The 18,913-nt window shown below is 38.7% G+C and overlaps 2 protein-coding genes across 2 annotated transcripts; both read left to right on the top strand.

Annotated features, from left to right (window-relative positions):
* The first annotated feature begins 8,582 nt into the window (after window positions 1-8,582).
* On the top strand, window positions 8,583-11,727 carry LOC130136822 (probable LRR receptor-like serine/threonine-protein kinase At3g47570). Its single transcript, XM_056307196.1, has one exon. The coding sequence runs from the start codon at window positions 8,583-8,585 to the stop codon at window positions 11,406-11,408; it is 2,826 nt and encodes a 941-aa protein (XP_056163171.1). The 3' UTR covers window positions 11,409-11,727.
* Window positions 11,728-14,521: 2,794 nt separating this feature from the next.
* Window positions 14,522-18,143, top strand: LOC130136812 (sm-like protein LSM1B). The gene is made up of 5 exons (XM_056307172.1): window positions 14,522-15,139; window positions 16,851-16,919; window positions 17,022-17,137; window positions 17,220-17,282; window positions 17,855-18,143. The coding sequence occupies exons 1-5, from the start codon at window positions 15,079-15,081 to the stop codon at window positions 17,930-17,932; spliced, it is 387 nt and encodes a 128-aa protein (XP_056163147.1). The 5' UTR covers window positions 14,522-15,078; the 3' UTR covers window positions 17,933-18,143.
* Window positions 18,144-18,913: the final 770 nt, after the last annotated feature.

Raw genomic sequence — 18,913 nt, forward strand, 5'->3', positions numbered from 1 at the left:
CATGAAATGCAAAGAAATACCAAATTAGTATAACATTAACGAAAGCTAAAGTCCACTAATGCACATGATTAGTTGTAAAAATATATTGAAGTTTATTGATCGAAAGTGAAAATTACTCATCAAAAGTTTTTCTGTTTTTGCCAAATTACTCATCATAAAATGACCTGTCAAATTCATCACAACAACCGTTGATGACGTGGGTTTTATATGCGAATCCAACTCAATCGACGGTTATGATTGCATTGGGCCATAGACCCCAGTGCCCGAGAGATTTCTCCTCAAAACACCAGAGGGAAGACCACACCTGACTCTCACCATCCGGTGACACCTCAAAGTTACAAGCTTTGACCTTCTTGCCATCCCTCGCCAATCTCACTCCAACGGAGTTCTCTTCTCATCAGAAGAAGAAGATCAACTCCCAAGTCCTTACCCCCTTTCCACCACCTTCAGCGTCTTCCCTCTCGCTTCTCCTGCTTCTCTCGGTCACCCTCGCACTTTTCCATTCCCCACGTTCTAGCTCATCAATATTGCGGTGCGGTTGGATCTGGGTGCGCCCCTTTTCTTGCCCCAATTGAAGGTTCCCCACACCCACGGAAGTGATAGCTGGGCTAAATTCTCCGTTCTGTCTCCGTTGGCGTTTCTTGATTTGGTAACGAAGGCATTGGGTCTTCGAATTGGGTCGGAAATCAGGATCTTTTTTTCGTTTCTAATCTAGCGGAGAAGGAGGACAAAGCGTCCGCTTGAAAGCTCGTGAATTGGGTTTTTCTATCCTCAGAGTAGATAGAATTTTGGGAATAGGGTTTTTGAAGGGGCCAAATCTGAGGCCTTTAGATAGTTATGGAATTGATACTTTGGTGGTCTGTTTAGGTTGAAGAGAGTGGGTGTGGTTTTGGCGGGATTGAACAGGAGGAATCTGGGCTGCTGATGCCATTTGTCGATTGGCAATTGGGTGGACTTTTTTCGGTGAAATTTTTTTGATATACCGAAAAAGTTTTGAGCAGTATAATGTCTTGGGCAGGCCCTGAAGATGTCTATCTATCTACTTCGCTCGCCAGCTATCTTGACAGTAAGCTTTTGTTCCAATATAGCCATGTATGATCGTGTTTTTCACTTGATATCATTGCATCTTGGCCAATTAACTATTTGCTTGCATGTCTTGAGGCTGAATTTTAGTGACTAAAGACCACGTATTAGGTTCAGTAAGAATGCCTTTTGAGCTTGGTGTATTCTGGGATTGTCCTTTCTTTGTATGTTTGCGAAGATGCTATTATCTATTGCGACTGTGTCTGTTGTCTAAAACTTCTTATAATGATGCTTCAAGTGATTTATAATTTGACTCGGTGCAACTAAAGTTATAAAGTTTATAATGTTGAGGTCTTAAAGCAAGACCAGAGTGAGAGGAGGATGTCTGACTTAAGAGTTGACTTTTACTTGATATTGAGTTATTAAATGTGGTGTGGAAGAAATGCATTGCCTGAAAAAATGACAGGATGAGCTATTTTTCCCAAAGAGAAAAGACAAGTTGACTCAGATGAGTGAGCAACCACATGTTCGAAAATTGGTTCATGTGACTTTCGCGTTTTCAATGCAAGCTCGTACTTTTCCAAATCTGGCAAAACACATAATTATACTTCATATAAATCTGTTGCTATGTTAACATGCCTAAGAAATTCTTTATTTTTGCCCCTATAGTCGTCGTAGTCATCATCATCTCTTCATCTTAATCATATAAAAAGCCTCAGCCTTGAGTTTTTCAAACTCTATCCCAACCTTCTATTCTCCTGACTTAGAAATATGATGAAATATTATACAGAGGCATCTTTACGTTGCTTTCAGCTTACATAAATTTTCATGTGCTGTCTAATGATAGGCTTTATAGAGATCTGTGTTGTGTCATGGTGGTGATTGTGTGAATTTTCTCTTCTTGTGTGTATCATAGTCGATAGTGATGTATAGTTTCTCACAGGAGGACTGCATGCGGATCGCAGAAACCATGTTTGGAATAAAGTTTTGTTCCCCCCAAGTGTGTGAATGGAAAAGTCATTTTGATCGCAGGAGAAAAGTGTTTTAAAAGGTCTCTTGTTTCATTAGACAATATATAGAACCTGAAACGGCTTAATGTTGGATGTGATTACTTTGAAGACTGATAGTTTTAACGACTGATACAAGTGAAGGTGGAGTGAATACATAATCAAAGTGGAAATGTGACCGGCGCAGTGGTAATAAACAGAATTTCACCTCATCCCTTGCGAAATTGTCACAATTCTGTCTGTGAAGCAACCTCTCACTCAGTAGTCAATGCTATGCCAGAGCCTTCCCTGCTGAGCATTTCTCACACCCTCTTTCTTGGCTATGGCTATGTTTCCAACCACTGTTATTCTTCTATCTCAGAGCTTCTTAATTTGAGTTTTCACCTTGTCAGAAAAAGACTACCCAGTCTGTCTTAACAAAATTGGACATTCTCCAAAAACAAAGAAAGGAAAAGAAGCCGAAGAGCTATTATTGGGGGACAGTTTGTCAAAATGCAGTTACTTGGAAGTGCAAATTGTTGTGTACAATACCATACATGAGTACTGGTGAGAGCAGGTGCGAGAGAAATAGAAGCTCGTCCGCATATGCTAGACATTCACATTCACGCGCTTGCTTTAGCTTCATATCTTCTCTCTCTCTCTTTCTCTCTCTCCTTCCTTAATCTTGTTGCAGAACATCCTCCCTAACCGCTGCCCAATAATTAATTTTTGATGATCCGCACCCCTAATTTCATCTACACTATGATCTAAATGTGTCGCAGAATATGCAATTAGGTGCAAGGTCCCAAGAGAAGCAATGTCTATAGTTACGGCATTTTATTGCGTGAGATGTTCACGGATTGTGTTGCATTGATGACACATTGGGAGAAAATTTGACTCTTCATAGTTTTGTTGCGGTAGTTTTGCCTAAATGAGTGCAGGGAATGATGGACCATATTTTGTGTCACGAGAGAGAGAGTCGGTCATTTAGACCACTATATAGTTCTCAGCAATGGCTTTCCAAAAGTTACGGCATATTTCAAGAGCTTTTGGTCGTGGTTTATGATATTGGAGTTGCTTCTTCCATCGAAGTGCCCGGAAGATTCATGAGCATTAGCGCAATTGCAAATCAGCTGCGAATGATTAGGGAGAAACTCTTTGCTTTGGGTTTATATGGACAAGATGAACCGCCGCAGCTGATATGATAATTAGTGAACTTTTCTCACTCTGGCCATTGCATAGTTTAGTATTGTTTGTGAGGGAAGGCAGGCACGGAAAAAGCATAACCGGAGAGAAACGATCAGTTCCGTAAGAAGATCGTAGTTGATTACAATTCTTCATCAATAGTGATATCGCACCAGCATAAGGCCCGTGATGAACAGGTCTTGAGCATTGCTTTGATTTTTCCGAGTCAATCTTAGTCATAAAGTTCTTTGGTTGGTATTGGTACCGATTTAGAAGGACAAAATCAATCAACTGTGGCCTATGGGAACTCTGAAAAGTAATATCCACGATAAAGCTTCTTCACTGTATAAATAGTTGTTCTCAGATTTTCTTTGATCTCACTATGGTCATTGTGTAAATTTCTAACGAAAAGAAAAGAAGTGACATGTGTGGGGTTTCATTCTTGTTAAATCCTAACTACTCTCCTTTCTTATTGGAAATTTATATTTCACCCTTTCTTTGCTCATAGGTTTCCTAATTCAGAGGAGAGTTTGGTTTCTACAGCTTGATTAGGAATTTCTCTCCAATGTCAATCCCCAATTTGATGTACGAAATAATTGGATATCGGTAATGTTGCAGCAAAGCAAAGTTAAGTCAATTACAAGCTTCCTAAATGAGCAATGTTTATCTCTTTTGGGACACAGGCAGTTTTTGGATTCAGCTTTCTCGTGTAGAATATCTCGAAGGTTAATTTCAATGTTAGGGGTGGTACAACAATGGTTTAGTAGAATTAGTCTTACTCAATTCTGGCGATGTTATCGTGTGTATCTGATTTCACAATTAGGGATTGTTCCAATACTTGTGCACATGTCGCATTCTTTACTTCCACGCTGCTAAGGATGAAAGACCACTTTGCTACTACTGGAGAATCCAAACTCCAAGCAACTGTCAACGGTCCACAAGAAAACACTTGTAATCATGGTTATCTAGTGCAATTTCATTCTCTTCTGCATATAAAAATCGTTAAATGAAGTCAAATCATTCACAAGAAAAATCTACCCGCAATATGCATCTCAAGCATCATTTGATCAATGAATACTGGGAGTATAAACGCAAGCCAAAATCAGTAGCGGAAGAAAAAGAACGGGGAAGGAATTAGAGTTGGAAGCAAATGGGTCTAGTTGCATTACAAAGAGGAGTGATTTGACCTACTTTGTAATCTTGGTATTACAGCCACTCCTAGCTTACTTGTTCATTGGGGTGCTGCCATTTCCAACACGCTGCATGCATGCTTTAATCAAAAACTGTCTTGATCGGCAGAGACTTTCCTTGACAATTCAGGGACCACTTCGGTCAAACATGTTTGCTGAAAATCAAAGGACTTGTCCACATTCCTGAATCAAACAGAGCCATATATGCTTGACGAATGACAGAATCGTAAAAAGGTTTACTAATCCATTGTTCTGTCAATCCTTGGTTTCAGACATCGTCTTGGAAATGTCGAACTGCGTTCATCCGCTGCCGCATTAAAATCACAAGGTGACAGTGCCCTTATAGTGCCATTCTCGAAGATGTCGAAAGACAAACTCGATTCTGAAGACAGTTTATGGGGCTTTTCTTTTTTATATTTTCAGAAGTATCGATATGTGTACATTTCAGCACCTTGGAGACAAAAGTTTATTTTATCCCGAAAGATGTCCATCGGAGCATATTAATCGCTAGTAAATATCACTACTCAACGATTCTTTTTCTTCGATAATCAATTAACCCATTAATGGTTAAAGTATGGCGAAAAGCAGCTAAATTATGCTATATGAATAAGAAAGGACGGGTTTTGGAAGTGAACAGCTCGAGGACTTAATTTGATGTGTTCCCGTAGATAATATATAAGGTCAACGGAGACTAGCAATTAATATTCAAGTATGGTGGAAAATCTTAAATACCATCATATTCCAGTGTGTAATCTATTAACGTGGACGTGAAGGAGAGTCGATGATACTTTGTGTTCTCTTTCTATGGACCTTTCTCAATTAAACTGTGTAAACGCTTTCCAAATTAGACGTCTTAAAAGGATTTCAAGTGAAACACATGTAAATCAACAACACGAGCCTAGTGCTTGCATGTCTTTTGGAATCTCTTTCTTTAACTTTTCCTTAGATTGGTCAAAGGAAGAGCAACTCAGCAACAACCTTGAAATTAATGGTCTTCCCATATGATTATAATAATCATACACTCGAAAAAGTCTTGCGTAAATAATGCGTGTGATTCACTATGGACTGGACATTAGTCAATAATCACATCTGAAAAAGTTATGGTAGGACACCCGTACAAATTATATTATGGGAACTTTTATTTTCCATCTTTTTGACCGCTGCTAACGGCTCTTTTCCCGTAGAAACTTAAAGTTTTAGTCCCTATCTTCTTTCTTTTTAATTTTACATTGACAGGATTGTGTTAGTTTTGAAAACTTTTTCTATTGCGGTTTCACAAAAAAAAAAAGTGAAGACGTAAATTTTTTTTTATTTTTTAATATATATTCGGTTGGTGGAAAAAAATTCGATGAGAATGGAGATACTGGAAATCATATTTTCATTTTAGGCTAAGAAAGAATGAAAACGAAAAATATTTACATTCCGTGAGATTTAACGAAAGCTCGCTTTTCTTATTTTCATTCGGATGTTGTTTCCAATCATCTCCTTTTCCCATCATTGTTTTCTTTCTCTTACACGACAATGAAGGTGGCAATTTTGACAATTCTCACGGACTAAATATATATGTACTTGATGTTGGTTTATATATATATATAGATTATCGTTAGGATGAAGATTTATTAGCTATAGAAGAATAGATCTACATCTAAATGTCTTGTGCAAGTAACATTAATTTATGGGCATTTTTACCATGTCGCGAGTTAATTCATAACAAAGTTATCGGGCTCAATTAGATGCGACCGTTGATCCGATTATTGATAATAATTATCAATCAATGTCTAACAATCATCATCAGTCATTCAATCTCTTGTAATGAGCTCAATGATTTTGCAATGATTTTTGCCCATGGCATTGTAGAAAGGTCTAAGGGGTTGTAGGGGCCTAATTTTTTCGAGGAACTCGGTACAAATTTCAATATATGTAAACAATATAATCTATGATGATGCCTAACTTTCATTTATCTCCTTGTATATTAAGTACAATATTTTATCTGGTTGGAGAGAGAAAGAGTAATCTTACCTTATAAACTAATGTCAATTCCCCAAGGAAAATAAATTATCCAGACCCGATACACTGTTGATCCTCATAAGTTAAATGACACGCAAATCCTTCATGAATCCTACGTCCAAATGTTTCCATGCTGACAAGTGACGAAAATTGTCCAAAAAGTAGAAGTCTCTTTCCAACTTTTCTAATTTCTCCTTTTCACATTGACTTTAAAGACTTGGAAAGTTAGAAAGTGGACCTCGGTGTGTGGCACACTATCGTTTTTCCTTATAAACTAGTATACGTCCCAAAGTAGCCCATAAGCTATTAAATTCGTAATTTAAAATTAAATAATTATTTCATATGAAGAAAAAAAACAGCCAAAATAGGTGACAATTATTGCCATACTTTTCCAAACTTACATTGAAATTGATAGACTTTCTTTAACTGGGTGTTAAATCCTTATTAAAATAGGTATATTGTGTGCTCAGCTCCCGATTTTCAAGCTTTGGAGATCCACACAGCTTCTTCCTCATGTGAGTACTATATTTTGATTTTATGGGATAAACATCTTCCTAATGTCCTGTACATATACCTTTATTTTTCTTTTATTTTCTTTTTGATGGTTACTTAATAGTATGGTACTAGTTTCTGATCAATTTTATCCATTGCGGTGGTTGTACATCTCAATTCCTTGTCATTTGCTTCAACAACACACATTTATTCTCTCTCCCTCTTTGTCTCAAAATGATTGCAATTTCCCGTGCAGATTGCCCAACCTAGTGACCATGGTAATCTTTTCTCTGTCTTATTATGATTCTTTTTACTAAATAAGTTGTAGAGAAGTTTGTCCATTTATGTATTGGCATTATAACAAATGCAGGAAAAAAGACTTGAGATGACAACTGTAAATTTCATTTGCAATGAAATCACATAAATCAATGTCTTGATATTCATTAAGCAATATCATCGTTCTGGAAATTCTATTTTATAGTATTAAACCACTGATAACAAATGTTCTTAAAAGTTCGATCTAAGTTGCTAATCTGTTAAAAAATGTTATTTTGTAAACAATTCCTTTGCAAGGTCCTAAGGTAGAACAAGTGTATCATACATGTGTCTATATATATATATTAAATTTTTCATATCTTTTAAATGGCTGAATTTTTGCTACTTTTTCCATGGATTATGAAGATAGTGAAGATTAAGGCTAAGGTATGTATCTTTTGTTTTTAAATTTTTTTTTCTAAATGTAATGAAGATTTACTCATTTCAAAAAGTGAAAGCGACACTGAAAATAAAGGATTACCCGTTTTATGATGTTATAATTCTGTAGTTTTCTATTGACACCTATTTTGACCAAATTAATGGATATATGGGTGACGTCTAACGAAGAGCAATTTGGAAAGAACAAGTTGATGTTGATCAGGATTCCTAAAGAAAATAGAATCGCCTATATTGACAACCTGCACGATCATATTTCTTACTTTGGATCTAGTGTCGTTGATGCTATGAAATAGTGTCTTTTCATGGTTAATGTGTTTGGTATAAAGTCATCTTATTAAATATTGTAGATTACGTAAGCATACTATAATTTAAAACTAAATCAAGTTTGTTTGTGCATCTTTCTATGCATTTTCCCTTAACCCATTGATATTAATGGTTGAGGATTAAAGCGACTAGGAACAACTTCTCCACCAGAGAGAGAAAATCATATAAATGCATTGCCTAAAGAGAATAACATTTTCGTTGCAAAAATTAGGTCAAATTATGCTATAATAACAAAATCCACCGACCATAACAACATTTTTTCATTTCAAACAATTCTATGGAAACTAATTATGGTTCAAAAGTATTAAGTGGACGAAATTTATTGACTATAACGGCTACTTTTTTCCAAAGGCAGCATGTACGAGATATATTTAGATTTGAAGGTGAAGTGCTTTATTCGTGCGGGACCCGGATTGGACCGGGTCGAAGAAAGAATTCCGCCCACGCGGTACACGCTGATGGTGATCTGTGACTAGTGAGTCAAGATACTCACTTTTCTGACTTGTTTGCTGTTAACAAAAGAAACAGAAGTAAATGAAGAAGAAAAGCGCTTCAAAACAGCCGTCCTAAAAAATGCACACCTTGTTATAGATCTCTTGACAGTTTCCGTTGGCACTGATCCTGCCTCTTGTTTCTTCTTGCCTTCCTTGGGCTTTGAGTAATGAAGCTCGTAAGCATTAGTTTTGCTGCGTTTCAATCATGCCACTTGCTTCTCGGTATTGCTCTTGCTCTGTGCTTGTACCAGGTCTCCTCCACCACCAATGAAACAGACAAACATGCCCTGCTCGCATTTAAGGCCGGCATAACCGCAGATCCTTTTGGCGTGCTTAACTCATGGAACCATAGCATTGGGTTTTGCCAATGGTATGGCATTACGTGTGGCCGGAGGCACCAGAGGGTCACGGTCTTGGACTTGTCATCACAAGGACTCTCCGGGCCAATCTCTCCTCATATCGGAAACCTCAGCTTCATAAGGGAATTGCGGCTCCAAAACAATAGTCTCGATCATGTAATCCCTCCGCAAGTCGGCCAGTTGCGCCGCCTACGTATTCTACGATTGCACAACAATTCATTGGTTGGGGAAGTTCCCAGAAACATATCGGGTTGCTTGGCCTTGGTCCTCCTCAGGCTTGGGGTCAACAAACTAACCGGAGAAATTCCTGGAGAGCTCGGTTCATTCCCGAAGCTACGGCAATTGGATTTGTATGATAATAATCTAACCGGGAGTGTGCCTTCCACCATTGGGAACTTATCTTCACTAGAGGTGCTTCTTTTAGCCCTAAACAACTTGGGCGGGAGCATTCCCCAAGTTCTAGGCCACCTGACAAACTTGCAATGGATTGCCTTCGGAAGAAACAGATTGTCAGGTACAATTCCATCTTCGCTACTCAATCTCTCTTCGCTAATTGTCTTTGATGTTGGAGACAACCGGATACATGGGACTCTTCCTGTAGGCATATGCCTCAAACTCCTAGACCTTGATTTTTTAAGTGTTTTCGAGAACCAAATTGAGGGGCCGATTCCTCCATCGGTATCAAATTGCACGAAACTACAAGTGCTTCAACTTGATATGAACATATTTTCTGGGAAAGTACCTTCTTTGGAAAATTTGTATAAGCTTCGTTGGTTTCGCATCCATGAAAATCAGCTTGGAAGGGGAAAACCTGAAGACTTGAGCTTCCTTTGCTCGTTAACTAACAGCACCAAGTTAGACGACGTGGATATTCACCAGAATGAGTTTGGTGGGGTATTACCTAAATGCATAGGTAATTTATCCACCACTCTCACAATATTTTCTGTATCGGACAATCAAATATTTGGTGAAATTCCAGAAGAAATCGGGAATTTGGTCAACCTGGAAAGATTGTTTATGAGTCACAATCAACTTTCAGGTGCTGTCCCCTCAAATTTGGGGAATCTACGAAATCTAGCGATACTTGTGCTAGGTGATAACAACCTGGCAGGGACTATACCATCATCTTTGGGAAGTCTAACCAAGTTGATTATACTATACCTTTCTAGGAACAACTTTCACGGAACAATTCCGTCGCACCTATCTAATTGCCGATCTCTTCAATGGCTTGATCTGTCGAATAGTAATCTCAGTGGTGCTATACCCCCACAACTCTTCGGTCTCTCATCATTAGCGATCATTTTGAACTTGTCTCAAAACCATCTGACTGGGGTTCTACCCACAGAAGTTGGCAAGTTGAGAGCTTTGACTGCGTTGGACATCTCGGACAATTTGTTGATTGGTGGAATCCCTAGTAGTTTAGGTGATTGCACTTCATTGACATCGCTAAGGTTGGAGGGCAACTTCTTCCATGGGTCGATTCCTCAATCAATCAAATTATTAGGAGGCATTGAAGAACTAGATCTTTCACGCAATAATTTGTCGGGTCAGATTCCAGAATTCTTATCGGTATTTCGTTCCTTAAAACTTTTGAATTTATCGTACAATAAGTTTGAAGGCATGCTACCATGTGAAGGAGTCTTTAAGAATGCTACCGCTATTTTTATTATTGGGAACAATAAGCTCTGTGGCGGACTGCCAGAATTTCACCTCCCCGACTGCATCTCCAAAAGCTCCAAGCGCAGAAAAATCAATATAGTGATATTGTCTGCTTCTCTTGTTTTTGGAGTTCTTGTAGTAGCTGTTATTCTTGCTTTTATCTATCATTGTCGGTTGAAGAAGAAAGTAAATGAACCAATTCCAAGTTCGATGGATGGTTCACCTCCGAACGTTTCTTATGGAACACTCCTAAAAGCAACTGACGGATTTTCTTCAACGAATTTGATTGGTGTTGGAAGTTTTGGTTCTGTTTATAGGGGGATTCTCGAGGACGGCGGAACTCTTGTTGCCGTGAAGGTGCTTCATTTAGTCCGTCACGGTGCTTTGAAGAGCTTCATAGTCGAGTGCGAAGCATTAAAAAACATTAAACATCGAAATCTTCTGAAGATATTGACAGTTTGCTCGAGTATTGATTATCAAGGATATGAATTTAAGGCCTTAGTCTATGAATTCATGGGCAATGGAAGCCTAGAACGGTGGCTACACCCAAACACAACATCATCTCACAAGAATGAGCTTTCGAAAAAGTTGAATTTCATTCGGAGGATAAGTATTGCTATTGGTGTTGCTTCTGCACTGGATTATCTTCATCGCCAGTGCCACTTCCCCATTCTTCATTGTGATCTAAAGCCAAGCAATATCCTCTTAGATGATGAGATGGTAGCACATGTTGGTGACTTTGGATTGGCCAAATTCCTTCTTGGATCATCCCTTGATACTGTAGCTAATCAGATGAGCTCAGTGGGTTTTAGAGGGACAATTGGTTATGCTCCACCAGGTAATCTCTCTACTTTCTATTCTAATGATATGAGCTCCATGTTCTTTTTGATGATCAACACTCTTATTTTCATCTCCCCTATGGTCAAAATATGTGGCAGAGTATGCAATGGGATGCGAGGTCTCAAGAGAAGGTGATGTCTACAGTTACGGCATCGTCTTGCTAGAGATGTTCACAGGATTGAGTCCCACCGACAATAGATTCAGAGACAATTTGACTCTTCATAGTTTTGTCGAGGCGGCTTTGCCTGAACGAGTGTTAGAAGTTACGGATCGGATTCTGCTTCTAGAAAGAGAGAGTCGTTTTGACCCCGATAGTCCTCAACATTGGCTCTTCGAAAGCAATGACATATTTCAAGAGTGTTTGGTTATGGTATATAATATTGGAGTCGCTTGTTCCAATGAAGTGCCTAGAGGACGGATGAGCATCAACGGTGTTGCAAATCAACTGCAAAAGATTAGGGAAAAGCTTTTTGCACTGGGTTTACGTGAACAAGATGAATTATCACAGGTGATATGATAACTTCTTATCCTCTCCCTTGTTTTAAATATTTAGTTTTGCTTATGCTAGTGCAAACATACATGGAAAATGTGAAGCAGAATATAGAATCAATCGTGCATTTTCAATAGAAGGTAATAGTTGATCGTCTTTTCTTGTCTGTACCCGTAATAAGCTACCATATGCCCCGCTGTGCACGGACCTTCATGTAATATCGTTAAAACTTGTCTCGAGTTTGAGAACATGGACGAAACTTGACCCTATGAAGTGCGGGAAAGTCAGGCAGTATAAAAGAATCAGAATTGGACTTTGAAAATGTATAACAGGACAGAAGCAGTCGATTCTGTAAGGAGATAATAGTTGATTTATCATTCCTCATCCTCACAGATATTGCACTAGCATGTGGTCCATGATGCACAATCTCGAGCATTGCTATGATATTTTATTAAATCAGTGTGAACAAATATTCAGTTTTTTTATCGGTATGAAGCTCATTTAGACGAATACAAATTAATTAACCATCGGCTATTTTCAATTGATATCCATGATCAACCTTTTCGAATGAATGAATAATTGTTCTAAGGACTTTATTTTAACGCAGTAACATTGTGGGGTTTCCTTCACGTAAATCCTAATCTGTCTGCTTTTTTGTTGGAAATTTATCTGTTCCCCTTGCAAATCCTAGCTTTTGTCCAGGCTTTCTAACTCAGAGGAGTGCTTGGTTTCTTTCTACAGCTTCACTAGGAATCACTACGCGTTGCGGAAGTTGTGCGAGACAGTTGGAGATGAGAGATGTTGCTGTCAAGCCCAGTATCTCTTTCAGATTCAGCTTAAATAAGGAAATGCTCTGTTTTTGAAGAAAAAAATGAATAAGTAATGGTTTAGCATAAGTAGTCTATCCCAATTCTGATCATGCGATCTGTGCTAGTTGTGTTTCTCTAATGGGGAATGGATCTCCAAAACTGCTATTTCTAAAGTATGCCAGTTTCATTACTCTTGTTTTGCCAGAGTTTTTCCTTCTCTCGTTCATTCATTTCTTTTCACAATAGAACTTGTTCGATTGATACAAAATGTGTTGTGTCTGCTATCAATTCTGACCAACCAGAAATCACCGGCACGTACCATCATGTCCTCATCAAGGAGAATACTAATCGGCTTAAGACCAGAACGAACTATAGCCATTTCACTATGATGATAGACATAATCCCACGAGTGTGATATCGATGGCAATGCTCTCAGTCTCTGAAGTGAAGACTCGTATTCTTCGTCTCATCACGTCTTTCATTCCATACTCAATCCTTTTCCAAGCTTCCAACGATCAAAACTCCATAAATAACGACCTCCAAATTGTGGCCAAGATGGTTGGCACATTCCTGAACAAAGCTCGACTGGGCACAATGACCCTGACCAAAATTTACCTCGAAATTCACCTGTAGCTTTCAAAAGGGCTTTCATAGGACACGACTGGAAGAGAATTCTTGGAAGGAGTTTGAAGTAGAAGACTCTCATTCTGAAAGTGTGCCAAGGATACTAATGACCACCAACACTGTTACTCCTAACAGCACTGCAAAAATTAGGCACCCGCCAGTTTGAAGGACATGCCTCCCTTTCCTCTTCTTGGATAGCTTTCAAGGACACACCATTCTAGAAGTAATTTGCTTGAACTGTTTTCATATTTGGGATTCAAGTTTTGTTTCATGATTAGCTGTTACTTAGTGTGCATAAGTCTACTATTGAGCACCTCAAATTATTAAAAACATACCTTCACCTCATTTAAATTTTTTCTATGATTAGTTAAAACTAATTTTCAAAGGAAAACCTTAACCCGGGAGGCAGGAGCTTAGCAGCCAACTTGAACTCGGGGGGTGGGGACGCTAGTATCACAGGTGTAGAGTTCGACTTCCGCGCTTTGCAAGAGGCAAAGCAAAAGTTAGACACTGATGAGAGTTAGAGATAGGACAGACAAAAAAAAAATAACTTTTGTTTGGTAAGTGTAATTTGAGTGAATTGCACTTGTAGTCACTAAGTTTCGATGTATCTCTTATGACGAAGTCATTGAACTTGATTTTAATCGCCCAATATATTAAATATTCGTCCTTTGCAATAATGTGTTTTGACACCAGTTTTTGTATAAGATACCGACATGGCTGTCATGTCTCATGAAGTCTAAGTAGATACCACGTTTTTTGTTTTTTGTCCCACTTTGAGCTAACTTGAATTGTAAGCCAATGCCATATGATTGTCGCATCAGCACTTTATCAAGAAGTGAGTCAAATTTCGATAAGAATACATAAAATGCAAAGAAATACTAATCTAGTATAACATTAATGAAAGCTAAAGTCCGCTAATGCAAATGATTAGTTGTAAAATATATTGAAGTTTATTGATCGAAAGTGAATTACTCGTCAAAAGTTTCTCTCTGTTTGCCAAATTACTCCTCGACATAAGATGACCTGTCAAATTCATCACAATCGTTGATCACGTGAGTCTTTTATATACGAATCCTACTCAATCGACGGTTATGATTGCCATGGGCCATAGGCCCCAGTCCCCCAGTCCCCCGGAGATGTCTCCTCAAAACGCTAGAGGAGAAGACCACACCTGATTCTCGCTTCTGGGTGACTCCTCAAAGCTACAAGCTTTGACCTTCGTGCCATCCCTCACCAATCTCACTCCAACGGAGTTCTCTTCTCATCGTCATCAGAAGGACTCCCACGTCCTCACCCCCACCCCCCCCGCTTTCTCAGTTCTCACCGCCTTCAGCGTCTTCTCACTCGTTTCTCCTGCTTCTCTCGGTCGCTCTCGCACTTTTCCTTTCCCCAAGTTCTAGCTCATCAAAATTGCGGTGCGGTTGGATCTGGGTGTGCCCTTTTTCTTGCCCCAATTCGAGGTTCCCCACGCACTCGGAAGTGATAGCTGGGCTAAATTATCCGTTTTGTCTCCGTTGACGTTTCTTGATTTGGTAACGAAGGCATTGGGTTTTCGAATTGGATCGGAAATCGGGATCTTTTTTCTAGTCTGGCGGAGAAGGAGGAGAAAGCTTCTACTTGAAAGCTCGTGAATTGGGTTTTTCTATTCTCAGAGTAGATAGAATTTTTGGATTAGGGTTTTGAAGGGGCTAAATCTGAGGCCTTTAGATAGTTTGGAATTGATACTTTGGTAGTCTCTTTAGGTTGAAGAGAGTGGGTGTGGTTTTGGCGGGATTGAACAGGAGTAATCTGGGCTGCTGATGCCATTTGTCGATTGGCAATTGGGTGGACTTTTTTCGGCGAAAGTTTTTGTTATACCGAAAAAGTTTTGAGCAGTATAATGTCTTGGGCAGGCCCTGAAGATGTCTATCTATCTACTTCCCTCGCCAGCTATCTTGACAGTAAGCTTTTCCTCCAATTAAGCCTTGTGTAATTGTGATTCTCGCTTGATATCATTGCATGTTGGCCAATTGCCTACTGCTTGCATGTCTTAAGGCTGAATTTTAGTGACTAAGTAGCACTTATTAGGTTCAGTAAGAATGCCTTTTGAGCTTGGTGTATTCTGGGATTGTCCTTTCTTTGTATATTTGCCAAGATGCTATTTATCTATCGCGACTGTGTCTGTTGTCTAAAACTTCTTATAATGATGCTTCAAGTGATTTATAAGGTTGAGGTCTTAAAGCAAGACCAGAGTGAGAGGAGGATGTCTGAGTTGAGAGTTGACTTTTACTTGATATTGAGTTATTAAATGTGGTGTGGAAGAAATGCTTTGCCTGAAAAAAATGATAGGATGAGCTATTTTTCCCAAAGAGAAAAGACAAGTTGACTCAGATGAGTGAGCAACCACACGTTCGAAAATTGGTTCATGTGACTTTCGCGTTTTCAATGCAAGCTCGTGCTTTTCCAAATCTGGCAAACACATAATTATACTTCATATTAATCTGTTGCTGTGTTAAGATGCCTGAGAAATTCTTTATTTTTGCCGTTTAAGTCGTCCTAGTCATCATCATTGTCTTCATCTTAATCATCTAAAAAGCCTTAGCCTTGAGATTTTCAAACTCTATCCCAACCTTCTATTCTCCCGACCAAGAAATATTATGAAAAGCAAAACATATGTAAACTTGTTTATGCCATTGATAAATAGAGTCGGATAGGTATTGATTGTGAGTATCCAGGTCATTAGTCACAGTACTTGCCTTTCATTCTTTCCTTCTAGTTGATGTGGCAATTTCTGTTTTTGCTGATGTGTTCATGTAATAATTTAAAGTTCTATGTAGTTGAAGGATTTTGCACCATATTAGTGCCACAGCATAGCAACACCTTGTTAAATGTTGCACTGCCATTCACTGGTGGCACAAACTGCTTGATCTTGGTGGGGTATATTTGAGACTGATCTTGAAATTTACTGTAGAATTGAGAGTTTTTAAAATTTAAGATAGAAAATTAAAAACCCTTCAAGTGTAGGTTTTTCCTGATAATTAGTCAATATTGTGCTTGTTATGATTAAGGTTGTTATAATTGGGATCCTGCTTACCTGCTTAGGACAGATGGGTTGTATGAGGGAATTGACAGCTAGGATCATAACATCTTAAAAATCTAGACAAAAAATATGAATTTGGAATTTTTGTTTGAAATTTCCTGATTATGATGACCTTTGAGATCAAAACTCTAAAGATTGTGACTTTGAGGGTTAAGTCATCTCTAAACTAGAATTAAACAAATCTTAATATTTCTATCACATGAAATATCAACATAATTGAAAGATATAAAAATTGGATCAGTAGGATGGTACCAAATTACACTTTGGATTGGGATCATATAAAGATCCTAATAAGTTAAGATCCTACCAATGACTTGGATCCCCTCTTTTGTTTTGACTAGATCACGATCCTAACAACCATGTTATAAATATTAAATTACTTCAAGAACTATGAAAAGTTTATGGGAGTTTGCTAACGTGTCTGAATATGTCACGTGGAGATGTATTAAGTCATTGTTTTTGAGTGTCATTTTGGTAGTCAAGCTTACTTTGCTTGAGATATGAGTATGAGATAGTCTATATGGGGGGAAGCTTTTTTTTTTGGTGCTCACTTGGCGGTATATCTTCCACAGAAAAACTTCTTGTGTTGCTGAGGGATGGACGGAAGCTCTTGGGGATACTTCGTTCGTTTGACCAATTTGGTAGATTTTTAAGTTTGTTTCTCATGTTTATGGTGCTATTATGATCTTGGGTTGAGATGTCTTATGGTATATTCTTTTGACAAAATGATTTCTTTCATGCAGCAAATGCTGTTCTTGAAGGTGCATGTGAGAGAGTCATTGTTGGTGATCTATACTGTGACATTCCTTTAGGTCTATATATAATTCGTGGGGAGAATGTTGTTTTAATTGGCGAGCTGGTAGGAGAAATATGCAGTGATTCTTTCTATCCTGTAGAGTATTCTATTTCATGCTTTTAAGTTTTTGCTATTGTTTTACTAGGACTTAGAGAAAGAGGAACTCCCCCCACATATGACTCGTGTCCCAGTACCAGAGATTAGAAGGGTAAGCATGTGGAATTTTTTAAGACTTTTAAGATTGAGAAAGGGTTGTTTCTCATTTGGGATCTGCTGTCATTCATTAAGGTATTCAATGTGGGAATGGATCTATTGTCACACTATTTTTTTTCCTTTGGGTTCATAAAATTGTGTGGCGACTTCAGTACACAAGGATTGCTTCAGGCCTAGTTCTGTCACTGACTTTAAGTGAACATCCTGCTGGTTTTCTTTCCTTAACCAAAAGCCAGTATTTCCAAGAGTTTTTATAAGACAGTTCATAATTGTCAAAATGGCAGGTAGACTTGAACTGTTTCTTCCAATAGCAGTCTAATATAAATTAAAGTAGAAGTAGAGAGGTTTTTTTGGTCGGCGAAACCGCTGTAGAGATGGAAAGATTTGGTCTTCGGTGTTCTTACGTGTTATAGCGAAGTTTACCCGCATTGGCATGTTACTGTTCATACTAGGGAAATGCACTTAGATAGGCGGGATACGTCATTTTGTATGAAATTTCCTTGCGATCTTGTTTCAATAATTTGTGATATCCATGAGGATAATTGCGTCTGGTTTTTGTAACTGTAGGCACAGAAGGCTGAAAGGGAAGCTTCGGACCTCAAAGGCACCATGAGGAAAAGAATGGAATTCTTGGATCTGGATTGACGTATGCTGGATCGATTGGTTTTTTCTCATCGGCTCCAGTGATGTCCGCATAATTTTTAAATCGCGGAAATTGGGTTTAAAAAGGCTGCTCTTCTCTCTCTCTCTCTTTCTCTCTGGTATCCGTGACATCTTCTGAGTAGTGTGGTTGCTTGTAACAGATGGCTCTGCATTCAAAAATTTGGAATGTAATTGTGATTGCGATTTGATTGTAGATTGATCATTTTTCATAAAAAAAAAAAGGGCTTAAGCTTCAGAACTTGGAAGTCAACTTTATCATGAAAATTTGGCGATTGATTCAAATGATGACCGACGTCGTCACCGGAGTATTATTGTGGAGCGGTAGTGCATCATTGCAGATTCATGCCCGATTGGCAGCTTTAATGTTCATATGTATCACGATTCGGACCCCTCGTTGGGTTGAGCTTGTCATGACCACGCTCCATCGTTCGTTCATCCTGCTATGCTTCTGTGGGTGTGCACGGGTACGTATGGATGGGAAGCCTAGCTTGTGATCGCAGACTGATTTCTTCTTCAAATTCGTTAATGCAGAGCAAGAGAACCTTGAGTTGCAATAGGTGTGTATAAGGACTGGCCTCTAACCTTTGCTTTACAAGGTGGGAATTAGAAACAGTTATTGCACCAGCGAAGGCTAAAGGCTCATTGTGACCAAATTTCGGCCGAGCCCTATTTGTTGCGTTGCCCATATCAATTTCAAGCCTAGTCCTGGTTGAATCTGACCGGAGGAGGAACACGGTGAGTGTTTGGTGTTTTCCTGAAACTTTCTGCCCCTTTTCGAAAAAAGTAAGAAGAAGATGACCTCTACTGGACGGCACCCTCCAAGAGAGAAGAAAGGACAAACACGATTATCAGCTCACCACCCCAAGTTTCTGGGCCGGTTTTTCCTGGGCCCGGCCCACAAAAGCCTAGAATATTCGAGTTTGTTTTTTTTAGGGTTAATACCATGACAAATCACAAAATTAT

This window comes from Syzygium oleosum, unplaced genomic scaffold (genome assembly GCF_021117445.2).
Source record: "Syzygium oleosum isolate NSW1041296 unplaced genomic scaffold, Sole_v2.1 Sole_v2.51, whole genome shotgun sequence".
Lineage (NCBI taxonomy): Eukaryota > Viridiplantae > Streptophyta > Magnoliopsida > Myrtales > Myrtaceae > Syzygium > Syzygium oleosum.

Bases quoted from the DNA above. Each gene is read 5' to 3' on its own strand.
- LOC130136812 (XM_056307172.1), top strand. From the start codon at position 15,079: ATGTCTTGGGCAGGCCCTGAAGATGTCTATCTATCTACTTCCCTCGCC. The intron at 17,138-17,219 runs GTAGGAGAAATA...TTGTTTTACTAG, and splicing joins TTGTTTTAATTGGCGAGCTG to GACTTAGAGAAAGAGGAACT. The intron at 17,283-17,854 runs GTAAGCATGTGG...TTGTAACTGTAG, and splicing joins CAGTACCAGAGATTAGAAGG to GCACAGAAGGCTGAAAGGGA.
- LOC130136822 (XM_056307196.1), top strand. From the start codon at position 8,583: ATGAAGCTCGTAAGCATTAGTTTTGCTGCGTTTCAATCATGCCACTTG.